At 42.9% G+C, this 14,847-nt stretch overlaps 1 protein-coding gene across 5 annotated transcripts in view; it reads right to left on the bottom strand.

Moving 5' to 3' along the window:
- The window catches only part of LOC121582493 (regulator of G-protein signaling 3), a 211,445-nt gene that overhangs the window by 144,931 nt on the left and 51,667 nt on the right, over nucleotides 1–14,847 (bottom strand). The window contains exon 1 of one of the 5 annotated variants that reach the window (XM_041898315.2): nucleotides 4,630–4,942. The exons of the other annotated variants lie outside the window; for them this stretch is intronic. Within the exon in view, the coding sequence (XP_041754249.1) occupies nucleotides 4,630–4,656 (27 nt within the window). The 5' untranslated portion in view covers nucleotides 4,657–4,942. Of the gene's footprint in view, nucleotides 1–4,629; nucleotides 4,943–14,847 lie in introns of those variants that run through there. 5 annotated transcript variants of the gene reach the window in all.

Here is a 14,847-nt window from a genome sequence, read left to right on the forward strand (position 1 = left end):
TCCAGGCGTTGGACTACCTGAAGAACCCGATCCGTCGCTTCCCCCAAGCTGGCCAGCATCGTGGAGTGCTCCTGGACCCGTGCCACGACTCCAGGCATGCACTCTTCTCCCGCTGACTCCATAGCAGGTTGGTGATTCTGTGATGCGTGTGATAGAAGGAGTCAGGCGCAGGAGAGTAATACGCATCCAAAAGGTTTATTCCGTCGATAAACAGTTGCGCAAGCATGCGACAACAAAACTCAGGCACAGTGGAAATATCTACCCTGGCAAACAACAAGGTAAGGGTAGCTCAACCGAGCTACACACAGCTCACAACAAACAATCACCCACAAAGACATGGAAGCAGAGGGAACACTTATACAATGACTAATTGGGGATAAGGACCAGGTGTGTGTGATTAATTAGACAAGTGGAGTGATGATAAATGGATCGGAAGCAGCTAGTAAGCCGGTGACGACGAACGCCGAAACCTGCCCGAACAAGGAGGGGAGGCATCCTCGGCCACAAGGTGGCTCTACAAAGTATTGACTTTGTGTGGGTGAATAGTTACGCACGCTCAAGTTTTCAGTTTTTTTGTCTTATTTCTTGTTTGTTTCACAAGAAAACATATTTTGCATCTTCAAAGTGGTAGGCATGTTGTGTAAATCAAATGATACAAACCCCCCAAAAATCCACTTTAATTCCAGGTTGTAAGGCAACAAAATAGGAAAAATGCCAAGGGGGGTGAATACTTTTGCAAGCCACTGTAGTTTGTGAAAGCTGTAAGTAGTGGCCTAAGCATTGTTGTTCTCTAGTTTACTCCAATTAGAGAAGGGGTGGTGGGGTTGGAAAGTAATAAAGGGAAATATATATTTTTAAAGGATATGTATATATACAGTGGGGAGAACAAGTATTTAATACACTGCCAATGTTGCAGGTTTTCCTACTTACAAAGCATGTAGAGGTCTGTAATTTTATCATAGGTACACTTCAACTGTGAGAGATGGAATCTAAAACAAAAATCCAGAAAATCACATTGTATGATTTTTAAGTAATTAATTTGCATTTTATTGCATGACATTAGTATTTGATACATCAGAAAAGCAGAACTTAATATTTGGTACAGAATCCTTTGTTTGCAATTACAGAGATCATACGTTTCCTGTAGGTCTTGACCAGGTTTGCACACACTGCAGCAGGGATTTTGGCCCACTCCTCCCACTCCTTCCCCAGATCCTTCAGGTTTCGGGGCTGTCGCTGGGCAATACGGACTTTCAGCTCCCTCCAAAGATTTTCTATTGGGTTCAGGTCTGGAGACTGGCTAGGCTACTCCAGGACCTTGAGATGCTTCTTACGGAGCCACTCCTTAGTTGCCCTGGCTGTGTGTTTCGGGTCGTTGTCATGCTGGAAGACCCAGCCACGACCCATCTTCAATGCTCTTACTGAGGGAAGGAGGTTGTTGGCCAAGATCTCGCGATACATGGCCCCATCCATCCTCCCCTCAATACGGTGCAGTCGTCCTGTCCCCTTTGCAGAAAAGCATCCCCAAAGAATGATGTTTCCACCTCCATGCTTCACGGTTGGGATGGTGTTCTTGGGGTTGTACTCATCCTTCATCTTCCTCCAAACACGGCGAGTGGAGTTTAGACCAAAAAGCTCTATTTTTATCTCATCAGACCACATGACCTTCTCCCATTCCTCCTCTGGATCATCCAGATGGTCATTAGCAAACTTCAGACAGGCCTGGACATGCGCTGGCTTGAGCAGGGGGACCTTGCGTGCGCTGCAGGATTTTAATCCATGACGGCGTAGTGTGTTACTAATGGTTTTCTTTGAGACTGTGGTCCCAGCTCTCTTCAGGTCATTGACCAGGTCCTGCCGTGTAGTTCTGGGCTGATCCCTCACCTTCCTCATGATCATTGATGCCCCACGAGGTGAGATCTTGCATGGAGCCCCAGACCGAAGGTGATTGACCATCATCTTGAACTTCTTCCAACAGTTGTTGCCTTCTCACCAAGCTGCTTGCCTATTGTCCTGTAGGCCATCCCAGCCTTGTGCAGGTCTACAATTTTATCCCTGATGTCCTTACACAGCTCTCTGGTCTTGGCCATTGTGGAGAGGTTGGAGTCGGTTTGATTGAGTGTGTGGACAGGTGTCTTTTATACAGGTAACGAGTTCAAACAGGTGCAGTTAATACAGGTAATGAGTGGAGAACAGGAGGGCTTCTTAAAGAAAAACTAACAGGTCTGTGAGAGCGGGAATTCTTACTGGTTGGTAGGTGATCAAATACTTATGTAATGCAATAAAATGCAAATTAATTATAAAAAAAATCATACAATGTGATTTTCTGGATTTTTGTTTTAGATTCCGTCCCTTACAGTTGAAGTGTACCTATGATAAAAATTACAGACCTCTACATGCTTTGTAAGTAGGAAAACCTGCAAAATCGGCAGTGTATTAAATACTTGTTCTCCCCACTGTGTGTATGTACACTACCGTTCAAAAGTTTGTGGTCACTTAGAAATGTCCTTGTTTTCGAAAGAAAAGCAAAAAAAAATGTGTCCATTAAAATAACATCAAATTGATCAGAAATATAGTGTAGAAATTGTTAATGTTGTAAATGGCTATTGTAGCTGGAAACTGCTGATTTTTAATGGAATATCTACATAGGCGTACAGAGGCCCATTATCAGCAACCATCAGTCCTGTGTTCCAAACTTTTGAACGGTAGTGTATATGTATTTATATGTATGTGTATATGTATGTGTATGTATGTGTGTGTGTATGTTATATATATATATATATATATATATATATATATATATATATATACAGGTAACGAGTTCAAACAGGTGCAGTTAATACAGTTAATGAGTGGAGAATATATATATATATATATATATACAGGTAACGAGTTCAAACAGGTGCAGTTAATACAGGTAATGAGTGGAGAACAGGAGGGCTTCTTAAAGAAAAACTAACAGGTCTGTGAGAGCGGGAATTGTTACTGGTTGGTAGGTGATCAAATACTTATGTCATGCAATAAAATGCAAATTAATTATAAAAAAATCATACAATGTGATTTTCTGGATTTTTGTTGGATCAGAATGACCTTCTTGATCCAAACCAGTCGGGTTTCAGGACTGGTCATTCAACTGAGACTGTTCTTGTCCTTCTAGACCTGTCTGCTGCCTTTGATACTGTGAACCATCAGATCCTCCTCTCCACCCTCTCCGAGCTGGGCATCTCCGGCGCGGCTCACTCCTGGATCGCGTCCTACCTGACCGGTCGCTCCTACCAAGTGGCGTGGCGAGAAGCTGTCTCCGCACCACATGCTCTCACCACTGGTGTCCCCCAGGGCTCAGTTCTAGGCCCTCTCCTATTCTCCCTATACACCAAGTCACTTAGCTCTGTCATATCCTCACATGGCCTCTCCTATCATTGCTACGCTGACGATACACAACTAATCTTCTCCTTTCCCCCTTCTGATAACCAGGTGGCGAATCGCATCTCTGCATGTCTGGCAGACATATCAGTATGGATGACGGATCACCACCTCAAGCTGAACCTTGGCAAGACGGAGCTGCTCTTCCTCCCGGGGAAGGACTGCCCGTTCCATGATCTCGCCATCACGGTTGACAACTCCATTGTGTCCTCCTCCCAGAGTGCGAAGAGCCTTGGCGTGACCCTGGACAACACCCTGTCGTTCTCCGCTAACATCAAGGCGGTGACCCGATCCTGCAGGTTCATGCTCTACAACATTCGGAGAGTACGACCCTGCCTTACACAGGAAGCGGCCGGTCCTAATCCAGGCACTTGTCATCTCCCGTCTGGATTACTGCAACTCGCTGTTGGCTGGGCTCCCTGCCTGTGCCATTAAACCCCTACAACTCATCCAGAATGCCGCAGCCCGTCTGGTGTTCAACCTTCCCAAGTTCTCTCACGTCACCCCGCTCCTCCGCACACTCCACTGGCTTCCAGTTGAAGCTCGCATCTGTTACAAGACCATGGTGCTTGCCTATGGAGCTGTGAGGGGATCGGCACCTCTGTACCTTCAGGCTCTGATCAGTCCCTACATCCAAACGAGGGCATTGCGTTCATCCACCTCTGGCCTGCTGGCTCCCCTTCCTCTGCGGAAGCATAGTTCCCGCTCAGCCCAGTCAAAACTGTTCGCTGCTCTGGCACCCCAATGGTGGAACAAGCTCCCTCACGACGCCAGGACAGCGGAGTCACTCACCACCTTCCGGAGACATTTGAAACCCCACCTCTTTAAGGAATACCTGGGATAGGATAAAGTAATCCTTCTACCCCCCCTAAAAAAATAAAATAAAAAATAAAATAAAAAAGATATTGTAAAGTGGTTATCCCACTGGCTATAGGGTGAATGCACCTATTTGTAAGTCGCTCTGGATAAGAGCGTCTGCTAAATGACGTAAATGTAAATGTAAATGTATATATATATATAAATATATATATATTTGCGAGAAAAAAAACCATATGGGGGATTGGAAGTGATGCAGACAATTACATTGATGGAAGTTACAATCAATCTGCAATATTAAAGCAGATCTACCCCCCAAAAAATAAAAAATAATAATAATAATAATAATTATTATTATTATTATTATTTAAAAAATAAAGAAACACTCACGTCATCTCCATCCATGATGAGTGTCATCTGGTGTCACGCTCCTCAGAGCTTCGATGCCTGTTTATGTGTCCAGTCCCCATGTAGTAGCGCAGAGGCTCACATAGTAATTGAAGCACAAAGCACTGTCACACCCCATCACTCACAAACCACCCAGTGGGACTGAACATGCTATCATAACCTGCCACACTACTACTGTATCTCAGTTCCCACTCCGAGCAGTGCTTAGCTAGCTTTCTGTTCTGTACTGTACTGTACTGTACTGCTAAACAAAGCTATCGTCAATGGGCTATCAGTACTGCATTAGTGCTAATTTTAGCTAACACCCCACAAGCCACCACTGTACAATGTGTCGTACAGTACTGTTATAGACGAGCTACCAATGAACAGGCTAAAGAAAGGTTAATCTAATGCTTAAAGTAGCCAACATTTAATGAGCTAACCCCATGTGAACGAGCGACCAGTGAACGAGTGGCCAGTAAACAAGCTCTCATGTCACTTTTAGCTTAGATTAGAAAGTTCAGATTAGAGAGTAGCCCTACAGTACTCTGTAAACCTTCTGTTTTAGAAACACATGTTTGTTTGTTTCTCTCTCTCTCTCTCTCTCTCTCTCTCTCTCTCTCTCTCTCTCTCTCTCTCTCTCTCTCTCTCTCTCTCTCTCTCTCTCTCTCTCTCTCTCTCTCTCTCTCTCTCTCTCTCTCTCTCTCTCTCTCTCTCTCTCTCTCATGGTCTCTCCCTCCCTCCCGCTCTATCTCTTCTCTGTCTCTCTCCCTCCCTCCTCCTCCCTTGCTTCATAGTCTCCTTCTCGAAGTGATTATGTCATAATGTCCAGTGAGTCCAGACACAGGGTAGATGAGGTTAAAGTTCAGATTATGAAAGAGAGTTCTGACTGTGGTGCTCTGGTTCCCATGCCCCGCTACGTAACCGTGTTAGACACACTCAGTATGGGGGTGCTAAAAAGGGGGTCATGAGGACCCACTACAGGAGCTGGGTTAATCCATGTGTACCACATCAATCCCAGATTAAAATATGCTGGCTGTTATGTATGAGTCAAATGAAAATGATGAAATGCATATAGACTATGATAATAGCGTTCCAATGGACATACAGTATGCATTGGTGAGATGACTTCAGTTGAATTGCTCTATAGAGTTCTATAGAGCTGCGCTGTATGTCTGTTGTTGCTCTGCTAAATTCAAGACCAGTTGTTTTCAAAGGTACCTGTGGTGTTCAAAGCATCTCTCTCTCTCTCTCTCTCACTCACTCACACACACACACACACACACTCACACACACACACTCACACACACAGGTTAATTTTAGAGTATATCTGATGAGGAGGCTAGAAATAGCTGACCTTGGTCTCCAGCGTCTACAGTAGTTGGTCTCTAAGGTAGCCACTCTTGTAGAATCAAGGTCAAACAAGTCTGGGTATTTCTCCCCTTCAAAATGGAGCCCTTATCAGAGCTGTACACATTAGAGCTCTGGGCAAGCATACAGTACATTGGAATCCAACACATGATCAAATGACTCAAATTATTATTATATATCAAAACAAAAAAACAAAATTTCAGACTAAACAAATGTTGTTTGTTTTTGTAAACAAGCAGACAACATATATATGTTTGATTCCTTCTCATCTACATCATAATTCCCAAACTCTTTCATCTATTTTTGTTTTGGCTCCAAGAGGAGATGTTTGGTCTGGGGCTTAAACCACTGCTTCTTTGATGCATGCCCAGACAGAGCTGTGTGGCACAGGGAGTGACATTACTGGAGCCCCAGGCCTACACAGGCCTCCATATAGCCACTAGGGAGAGTGATAAGCATATTACTGGCCTTGAGTAATGCCACATGGTATATATAATTTCGGAACAATTCCCTCACAGAGCTCAACTAAAGCAAACTATCATCGCTGTTTCAATCTCAAACACTATAATTCTGTTTTATTATGTGAAGGGAAAGTTGGACAGCATCACCCAAACTCACAACAGTACTTTACCACTGTCATCATTTCTTTAATCAGATTAAAAGCATACATGGACAAATTGTACAAACAATGTCTTTGTCAAAGAACATCACCTACTGTTCTTTGACAAAGACATAGTTTGTACAATTTGTCCATCATAGGATCCCAAGAGTGCTGCAAATTGAGTTGATCTAGGAGGCTAGATCTGAGGAGGCTATCGAAGACATAGATCTCAATCATCCCACTGAGAGTGAAGTCTTTATGTCATTACAAGTAGATGTATGGGCACTGTCAGGGCTGCCCAATCTATCTCTCCCAGCATATTAAACTTGTGATTAAGCCACACAGTTTATCAGTCCCGGCTCCAGTACAGTGACAGAGAGATAGTAAAGCATTTCTCAGTGCAATCAGACCAGGGGAGGAGGGCCCTGCTATAGCCCTGTTATGGATTGCCACCATCGCTGACAACAACCCCAGGGTGGATACCACTCAGCCCCCCTTATCTGAGGATGACAGGCTGCATATCATGGAGTCGTTGGAGGAGTTTGTCCGCAAACACACAGGTGTGCTGAAAGTGAATATACTGTACACACGTACGCACACGCACACACACACACACACTCTGACACAGCAGATACAGACACACATTTACAGTTTAGTCCTTTAGCAGATGCTCTTATCCAGAGTGACTTACAGTGCATTCATCTTAAGATAGCTAGGTGAGAAAATCACATATCACATCCGTAGTAAGTAAATTTTTCCTCAATAAAGACGTTTTCAGAAAGGCAGTGCTAGTAGGCAAGCTTTTTTTCATTTTTTAGGGGTGGGGGGGTGGGGGTGATAAGTCTGAGATGTCTTCTTTGAGGTACAGTTTCAGATGTTTTTGGAAGATGGTCAGGGGGAAGTTCGTTCCACCATTGAGGTGCCAGGACAGAGAAGAGCTTTGACTGGGCTGAGTGGGAGCTGACCCCCCGTAGGGGTGGGAGGGCCAAGAGACCAGAGGTGGCAGGACAGAGTGCTCGGGTTGGGGTGTAGGGTTTGACCATAGCCTGAAGGTAGGGAGGGGCATTTCCTCTTGCTGCTTCATAGGCAAGCACCATGGTCTTGTAGTGGATGCAAGCTTTGACTGGAAGCCAGTGTAATGTGCAGAGGAGCGGGGTGACATGGGAGAACTTGGGAAGGTTGAACACCAGGTGGGCTGCGGCATTCTGGATACATTTCAGGGGTTTGATGGCAGAAATGGGGAGCCCAGCCATCAGAGAGTTGCAGTAGTCCAGACGGGAGATGACAAGTGCCTGGATTAGGACCTGCGCAACTTCCTGTGTAAGGAAAGGTCGTACTCTATGGATGTTGTAGAGCATGAACCTGCAGGAGCGAGTCACTGCTTTGATGTTTGCAGAGAACGACAGGGTGATGTCCAGGGTCACTCCAAGGTTCTTTGCACTCAGGGAGGGGGAACTGTGGAGTTGTCAACCGTGATGGAAAGGTCTTGGAGTGGGCAGATATAGACTCATTCAAGCAGACGCAGACAGACGTACATACACCCACAGACTCACGCAAAGGCAGGCACACACACAGCTGGAGAAATCCTTGTAGCCCAAGTTACCAAAATAATAAAAATTGTCAGTTGGACATTTAGGACGTCATCAGGTGGAACTAGTGTCACAAATACGCCCCAAGCACACAAATGTCACACCTAAAAATGGCCCGTGATTAATTTGACCTTCTTTTCTGCAAATAGATCACACAAAAAGGGCTGTTTGTATGCACAGTATCCCCTCTGAAAGCTAAAGTAAAGACTCCTTCACTGTCATACCAGCTTAGTCATGCGTTTCACACTGTGAGCACACCTACCTTATCTCTCTATCTATCTGCTACCTCTATCTGTCACATCTCCTCCAATCATCACTCATTCCAACAGCGCAAGAAATACACTCATTGAACAAGACATTTGACTCAATAGTCTGAAAGTGATTGATGGTAGGATAGATTTATGCAATCAGATACAATTGGCAGGCTAAATCCAAATAGCGATACTTGATAAAGACTGTGTTTAGATAAGTAAACCCGCATTAGTTATCATTACTACTGTGTTTGGTCGTTTGTTGGTCATTCTTTAGTCTTCATTTGTCAACTAAGTAACTTTGATGATTGTGTTGTGCCTATCAGCAGGGTTGGGGAGTAAGTGATTGCATGTAATCAGTTCAATATAATCCGATTACAAATAAACTGTAACTGTAATCACTTACGTTAAGTGCAAAAAATGTTTTTATCAGATTACAGATACTTTTGAAAAAATAGATGATTACTTCTTGGATTACTTTGAAATTCAGAAAGGAGTTTTGCTGAAAAAAATACATGATGACACATTTCTGTTTTCTCCATGACATTTAATTCAGCATTGAAGATAGGCACCAAGGTTATTATAGTTTTGTGATTTTTGTTTTTCGATTTTTATTTGAAATTCAGTTTAGTTTCAGTTAGTTTTCAGACTTGATTTACTCGTTTTTAAAATATATATTTCTTTGTAAATATATTATCCTTTATTATTTTCCCCTAACCCTATCACCCCTACCCTAATTGGGGTAAACTAATGGATAACAACACTAAGGCTTTTACTTCCAGCTTATACATACTATATACATTTTACGGACACAGTATATTTTACAATAGTTATCTTTTGTTTGTTTTTAGTCCCATCCTTCAGCTCCTCTCAACCCCCCCATCTACCTCTGAACACCATCCAGTTTTGATTTTTATTTGCCATACATTTTTCAACTGTGCTGTGATGTTTCACAAAAACTCTGAATTTTTCAATTCTCACAGTCTCTACAGATTGTACATTAATGATTAAAAAATGTTGCTTAGAGTATTATTATATTATTGATCAATTGACGATGACTTTTAAAATCACCCAGCAGTGCTATTTGCAGAGTTAGCTCCAGGTAAATGTTGCAATTCTTCAGCCATTCCTGAACCTGCGACCAAAAACAAGCTACATATGGACAGTACCAAAACAAGTTATCTAATGATTCTGTCTCTTCGCAGCAAAATCTGCAGAGCTGGGTTGGTTGTATCCCCCATATATAACATTCTATTGGTTGCAAAAATGAGGCATAATAATTTAAATTGAAAAACTAAAAGTTTTGAATCCGGCGTCGTTTTGTGTATCAGTTCATAAACCATGTGTCATGGAATCGGTACATCAAAAATCTCTTCCCAATTATTTTGCAATCTAAATGGCCCAGCTGTCAATTTTTTGGTCCTTAAATGAAACTGGTATACTTTTTTAAAGCTCATTTCCTGCAACTCTACAAATGTTCCACGTCTTATGTGTGTTCACATGATACCTGGAGTCTGAATCCTGACCTAATTCCAAAAATAAAATAATGGCTGTCTCATCTTGTCTTTATCCTGAAATTCTATGTGGGTGCTGTTCAGATGAACTTTGAGGTTGGTTGGATTTTTCCCTTTTATCTCTGTTCCACACACGCTGCCATCTTCTGACATGAAAATACAGTTGCTTTTGTCCTTTCCAGCGATGCACTCAAAATAATCCCATACAGCGACCGACCACTGCTGTTGTTGGGTTTGCTACCGCCATTGTTCATGACTATGGTCCAAGCTCACCCTCTGCTTGGCCCGTAAGACCCTCACAAACATTTACAGATGCACCATTGAGAGCATCCTGTTAGGCTGTATCACCGCCTGGTACGGCAACTGCACCGTCCGCAAACTCAGGCTCTCCAGAGGGTGGTGCTGTCTGCCCAACGCATCACTGGGTGCACATTGCCTGCCCTCCAGGACATCTACAGCACCCGGTGTCACAGGAAGGCAAAGAAGATCATCAAGGACCTCAGCCACCCGAGCCTGTTCACCCCACTACCATCTAGAAGGCAAGGTCAGTACAGGTGCATCAAAGCTCGGACCGAGACACTGAAAAACTGCTCTCAAGGCCATCAGACTGTTAAATAGTCACCACTAGCCGGCCCCCGCCCAGTACCCTGCCCTGAACTTTAGTCACTGTCAAACTGTTACTCTACCATGCACCTTAGATGCTGCTGCCCTATGTACATAGTCATGGAACACTGGTCACTTTAATAATGGAACACTGGTCGCTTTAAATAATGTTTACATACTGTTTTAACCACTTCATATGTATATACTGTATTCTAGTCAAGGCCTATCCTAATTAACTATTGCTGTACATATACTATTCTTCAGATATACTACATATTCTATCCATATACTGTCCATATTGTCTATACATCCCATCACAAATACAGTACCAGTCAAAAGTTTGGACACACCTACTCATTCCTGGGTTTTTCTTTATTTTTTACTATTTTCTACATTGTAGAATAATAGTGAAGATATCAAAACTATGAAATAACACATATGGAATCATGTAGTTACCAAAAAAGTGTTAAACAAATCAAAATATTTTGATATTTGAGATACTTCAAAGTAGCCACCCTTTGCCTTGATGACAGCTTTGCACACTTGGCATTCTCTCAACCAGCTTCATGAGGTAGTCACCTGGAATGCATTTCAATTTACAGGTGTGCTTTGTTAAAAGTTATTTTGTGGAATTTCTTTCCTTCTTAATGCTTTTGAGAAAATCAGTTGTGTTGTGACAAGGTAGGGGTGGTATACAGAAGATAGCCCTATTTGGCAAAAGACCAAGTCCATATTATGGCAAGAACATCCTAAATAAGCAAAGAGAAACGACAAGCCATCATTACTTTAAGACATGAATGTCAGTCAATACGGAACATTTCATGAACGTTGAAAGGTTCTTCAAGAGCAGTTGCAAAAACCATCAAGAGCTATGATGAAACTGGCTCTCATGAGGACCGCCACAGGAAAGGAAGACCCAGAGTTACCTCTGCTGCAGAGGATAAATTCATTAGAGTTACCAGCCTCAGAAATTGCAGTAAATATTTATACAGTGGGGAGAACAAGTATTTGATGCACTGCCGATTTTGCAGGTTTTCCTACTTACAAAGCATGTAGAGGTCTGTGATTTTTTATCATAGGTACACTTCAACTGTGAGAGACGGAATCTAAAACAAAAATCCAGAAAATCACATTGTATGATTTTTAAGTAATGCATTTGCATTTTATTGCATAACATAAGTATTTGATCACCTACCAACCAGTAAGAATTCCAGCTCTCACAGACCTGTTAGTTTTTCTTTAAGAAGCCCTCCTGTTCTCCACTCATTACCTGTATTAACTGCACCTGTTTGAACTCGTTACCTGTATAAAAGACACCTGTCCACACACTCAATCAAACAGACTCCAACCTCTCCACAATGGCCAAGACCAGAGAGCTGTGTAAGGACATCAGGGATAAAATTGTAGACCTGCACAAGGCTGGGATGGGCTACAGGACAATAGGCAAGCAGCTGTTGGCGCAATTATTAGAAAATTGAAGAAGTTCAAGATGATGGTCAATCACCCTCGGTCTGGGGCTCCATGCAAGATCTCACCTTGTGGGGCATCAATGATCATGAGGAAGGTGAGGGATCAGCCCAGAACTACACGGCAGGACCTGGTCAATGACCTGAAGAGAGCTGGGACCACAGTCTCAAAGAAAACCATTAGTAACACATTACGCCGTCATGGATTAAAATCCTGCAGCGCACGCAAGGTCCCCCTGCTCAAGCCAGCGCATGTCCAAGCCCGTCTGAAGTTTGCCAATGACCATCTGGATGATCCAGAGGAGGAATGGGAGAAGGTTATGTGGTCTGATGAGACAAAAATAGAGCTTTTTGGTCTAAACTCCACTCGCCGTGTTTGGAGGAAGAAGAAGGATGAGTACAACCCCAAGAACACCATCCCAACCGTGAAGCATGGAGGTGGAAACATCATTCTTTGGGGATGCTTTTCTGCAAAGGGGACAGGACGACTGCACCGTATTGAGGGGAGGATGGATGGGGCCATGTATCGCGAAATCTTGGCCAACAACCTCCTTCCCTCAGTAAGAGCATTGAAGATGGGTCGTGGCTGGTTCTTCCAGCATGACAACGACCCGAAACACACAGCCAGGGCAACTAAGGAGTGGCTCCGTAAGAAGCATCTCAAGGTCCTGGAGTGGCCTAGCCAGTATCCAGACCTGAACCCAATAGAAAATCTTTGGAGGGAGCTGAAAGTCCGCATTGCCCAGTGACAGCCCCGAAACCTGAAGGATCTGGAGAAGGTCTGTATGGAGGAGTGGGCCAAAATCCCTGCTGCAGTGTGTGCAAACCTGGTCAAGATCTACAGGAAACGTATGATCTCTTTAATTGCAAACAAAGGTTTCTGTACCAAATGTTAAGTTCTGCTTTTCGGATGTATCAAATACTTACGTCATGCAATAAAATGCAAATTCATTACTTAAAAATCATACAATGTGATTTTCTGGATTTTTGTTTTAGATTCCGTCTCTCACAGTTGAAGTGTACCTATGATAAAAATTACAGACCTCTACATGCTTTGTAAGTAGGAAAACCTGCAAAATTGGCAGTTTATCAAATACTTGTTCTCCCCACTGTATATATATATAAAAAGTATTTTATTTTAATTAGTTTAGCAGTCAAAGATAATAGTTTCAGTATAGTTTACTGAATTATATTTCAATTTTTTTTTAAAAAAAAAATTCAGTTTTTGTTTGCTATAATAACCTTGATATGTGAAAGTTTCAGTTTGTTCCACCTGAGTGAGTCTGAAGACAAGTCAGAGACCACTATGTTGACACACCAAATGTGATTGATGGATCCTTTTTGTCTTCTTCTAATACCTCTTAAAGGGAAAGTAATCCAAAAGTAACAGAAAGTAATCAGGTCACAATACTGGTTTTGGGTAATTCAAAAGTTACATTACTGATACAAAATTCAGACAGGTAACTAGTAACTGTACCATATTACATTTAGAAAGTAACCTACCCAACCCTACCTCACTGCTTGTCCTCTATAGACAACATCCAACTGAGCACACAAGGGACAAAATTATCTATAGTTCTGTATGTACAGTGCATAGCAGAATATCATCTGTATCTCATCTATAGTTATAATTAGCTTTCCACTTCACAGGCAATTCAGAACACCAACCTGTAGTTTAAGTATGATGGATATTAACATTTTATGGGGTTGACAATGTGAACTAAACCCCACACAGTCTGTCGTCATGAGAGAAGAAGAGGGTGGGAGGCTACTAAAACTACCTTTGAACAACTTCATCAAACCACCTTACGTGGACATGTACAACTCAAACAGGTAAAGAGCACACCACTAGTTCATCATCCTTCACCAACGCAGCTATTGATGAAACCATATTATCGTCGCCAATACAGTTTCCTCTAGACGCTCTGAAACGCAGCCTGAGCAGAACCATTGACCAGAGACACTCTATTATTTACAGTCAAAGAGCATAACCCCTAATCAACCTTTATTGAACCTACAATCAAAACAAAAGTTTCCTCACTATAAACTAGTCTCTCGAACACAGACTAAGCAGAAGTGTTGACCAGATACACTCACGTCTGTGCAGTCAGAGAGCAGGTGCTTCTGGAGGGAGTCTGCACCCCTGATGAACCTCGTCTTGGTCCCAACCCGGTCTGCTAGGTTACCCATGGTGACCCGGTTGAGAACCACAACGCACAAGGTCAAGGTAGGATAATTCAGCCTAGTAAATTTGTTCAGAGCTTCTCTTAATCTGTCTCGTACCCCTCCGACTCTAACACGTTCTTGCTTTCCCTCGCTTTTTCTCGCTCACACACACTTGACACTTTCCAAACACACACACACACACAAACACACACACATTTCCCAGTCTCCTATGTGAATCTGGGTTAGATTGGTTCCTTTTGGAGCGGCTGCTAAAATAGGATGTCCTCTAGACAGGGGGGTCTGAGGGGACCTGGACTCAGTAGAGGGGACGGAGAGGTCATACACTCAGCCTCACTGAATAAGAGGATAAGGAGAAAGTGGTAGAGCAGGGATGGGCAACATTGATGTGGGTGGGAGCCACCAAAAAATTCTGAACTAATCATGCAGGCCACAGTTGCTCACGGGTCTGCGTACCCATATCCAATTTTGTTCAATTCTACACATTTTGCCATGGGGCGGAGAGAAGATTTAGCCATTTTATAACAAATGTCATGCAATTCTACTCATTTTGCCATAGGGCGGAAAGGAAAATGAGCTGTTTTACAGTTCATTTCCTGCAATTCTACCCATATTTTGCCACAGGGGGGAGAGCAATGTTTG

The sequence above is a fragment of the Coregonus clupeaformis genome, chromosome 15, assembly GCF_020615455.1.
Source record: "Coregonus clupeaformis isolate EN_2021a chromosome 15, ASM2061545v1, whole genome shotgun sequence".
NCBI classification, from domain to species: Eukaryota; Metazoa; Chordata; class Actinopteri; order Salmoniformes; family Salmonidae; genus Coregonus; species Coregonus clupeaformis.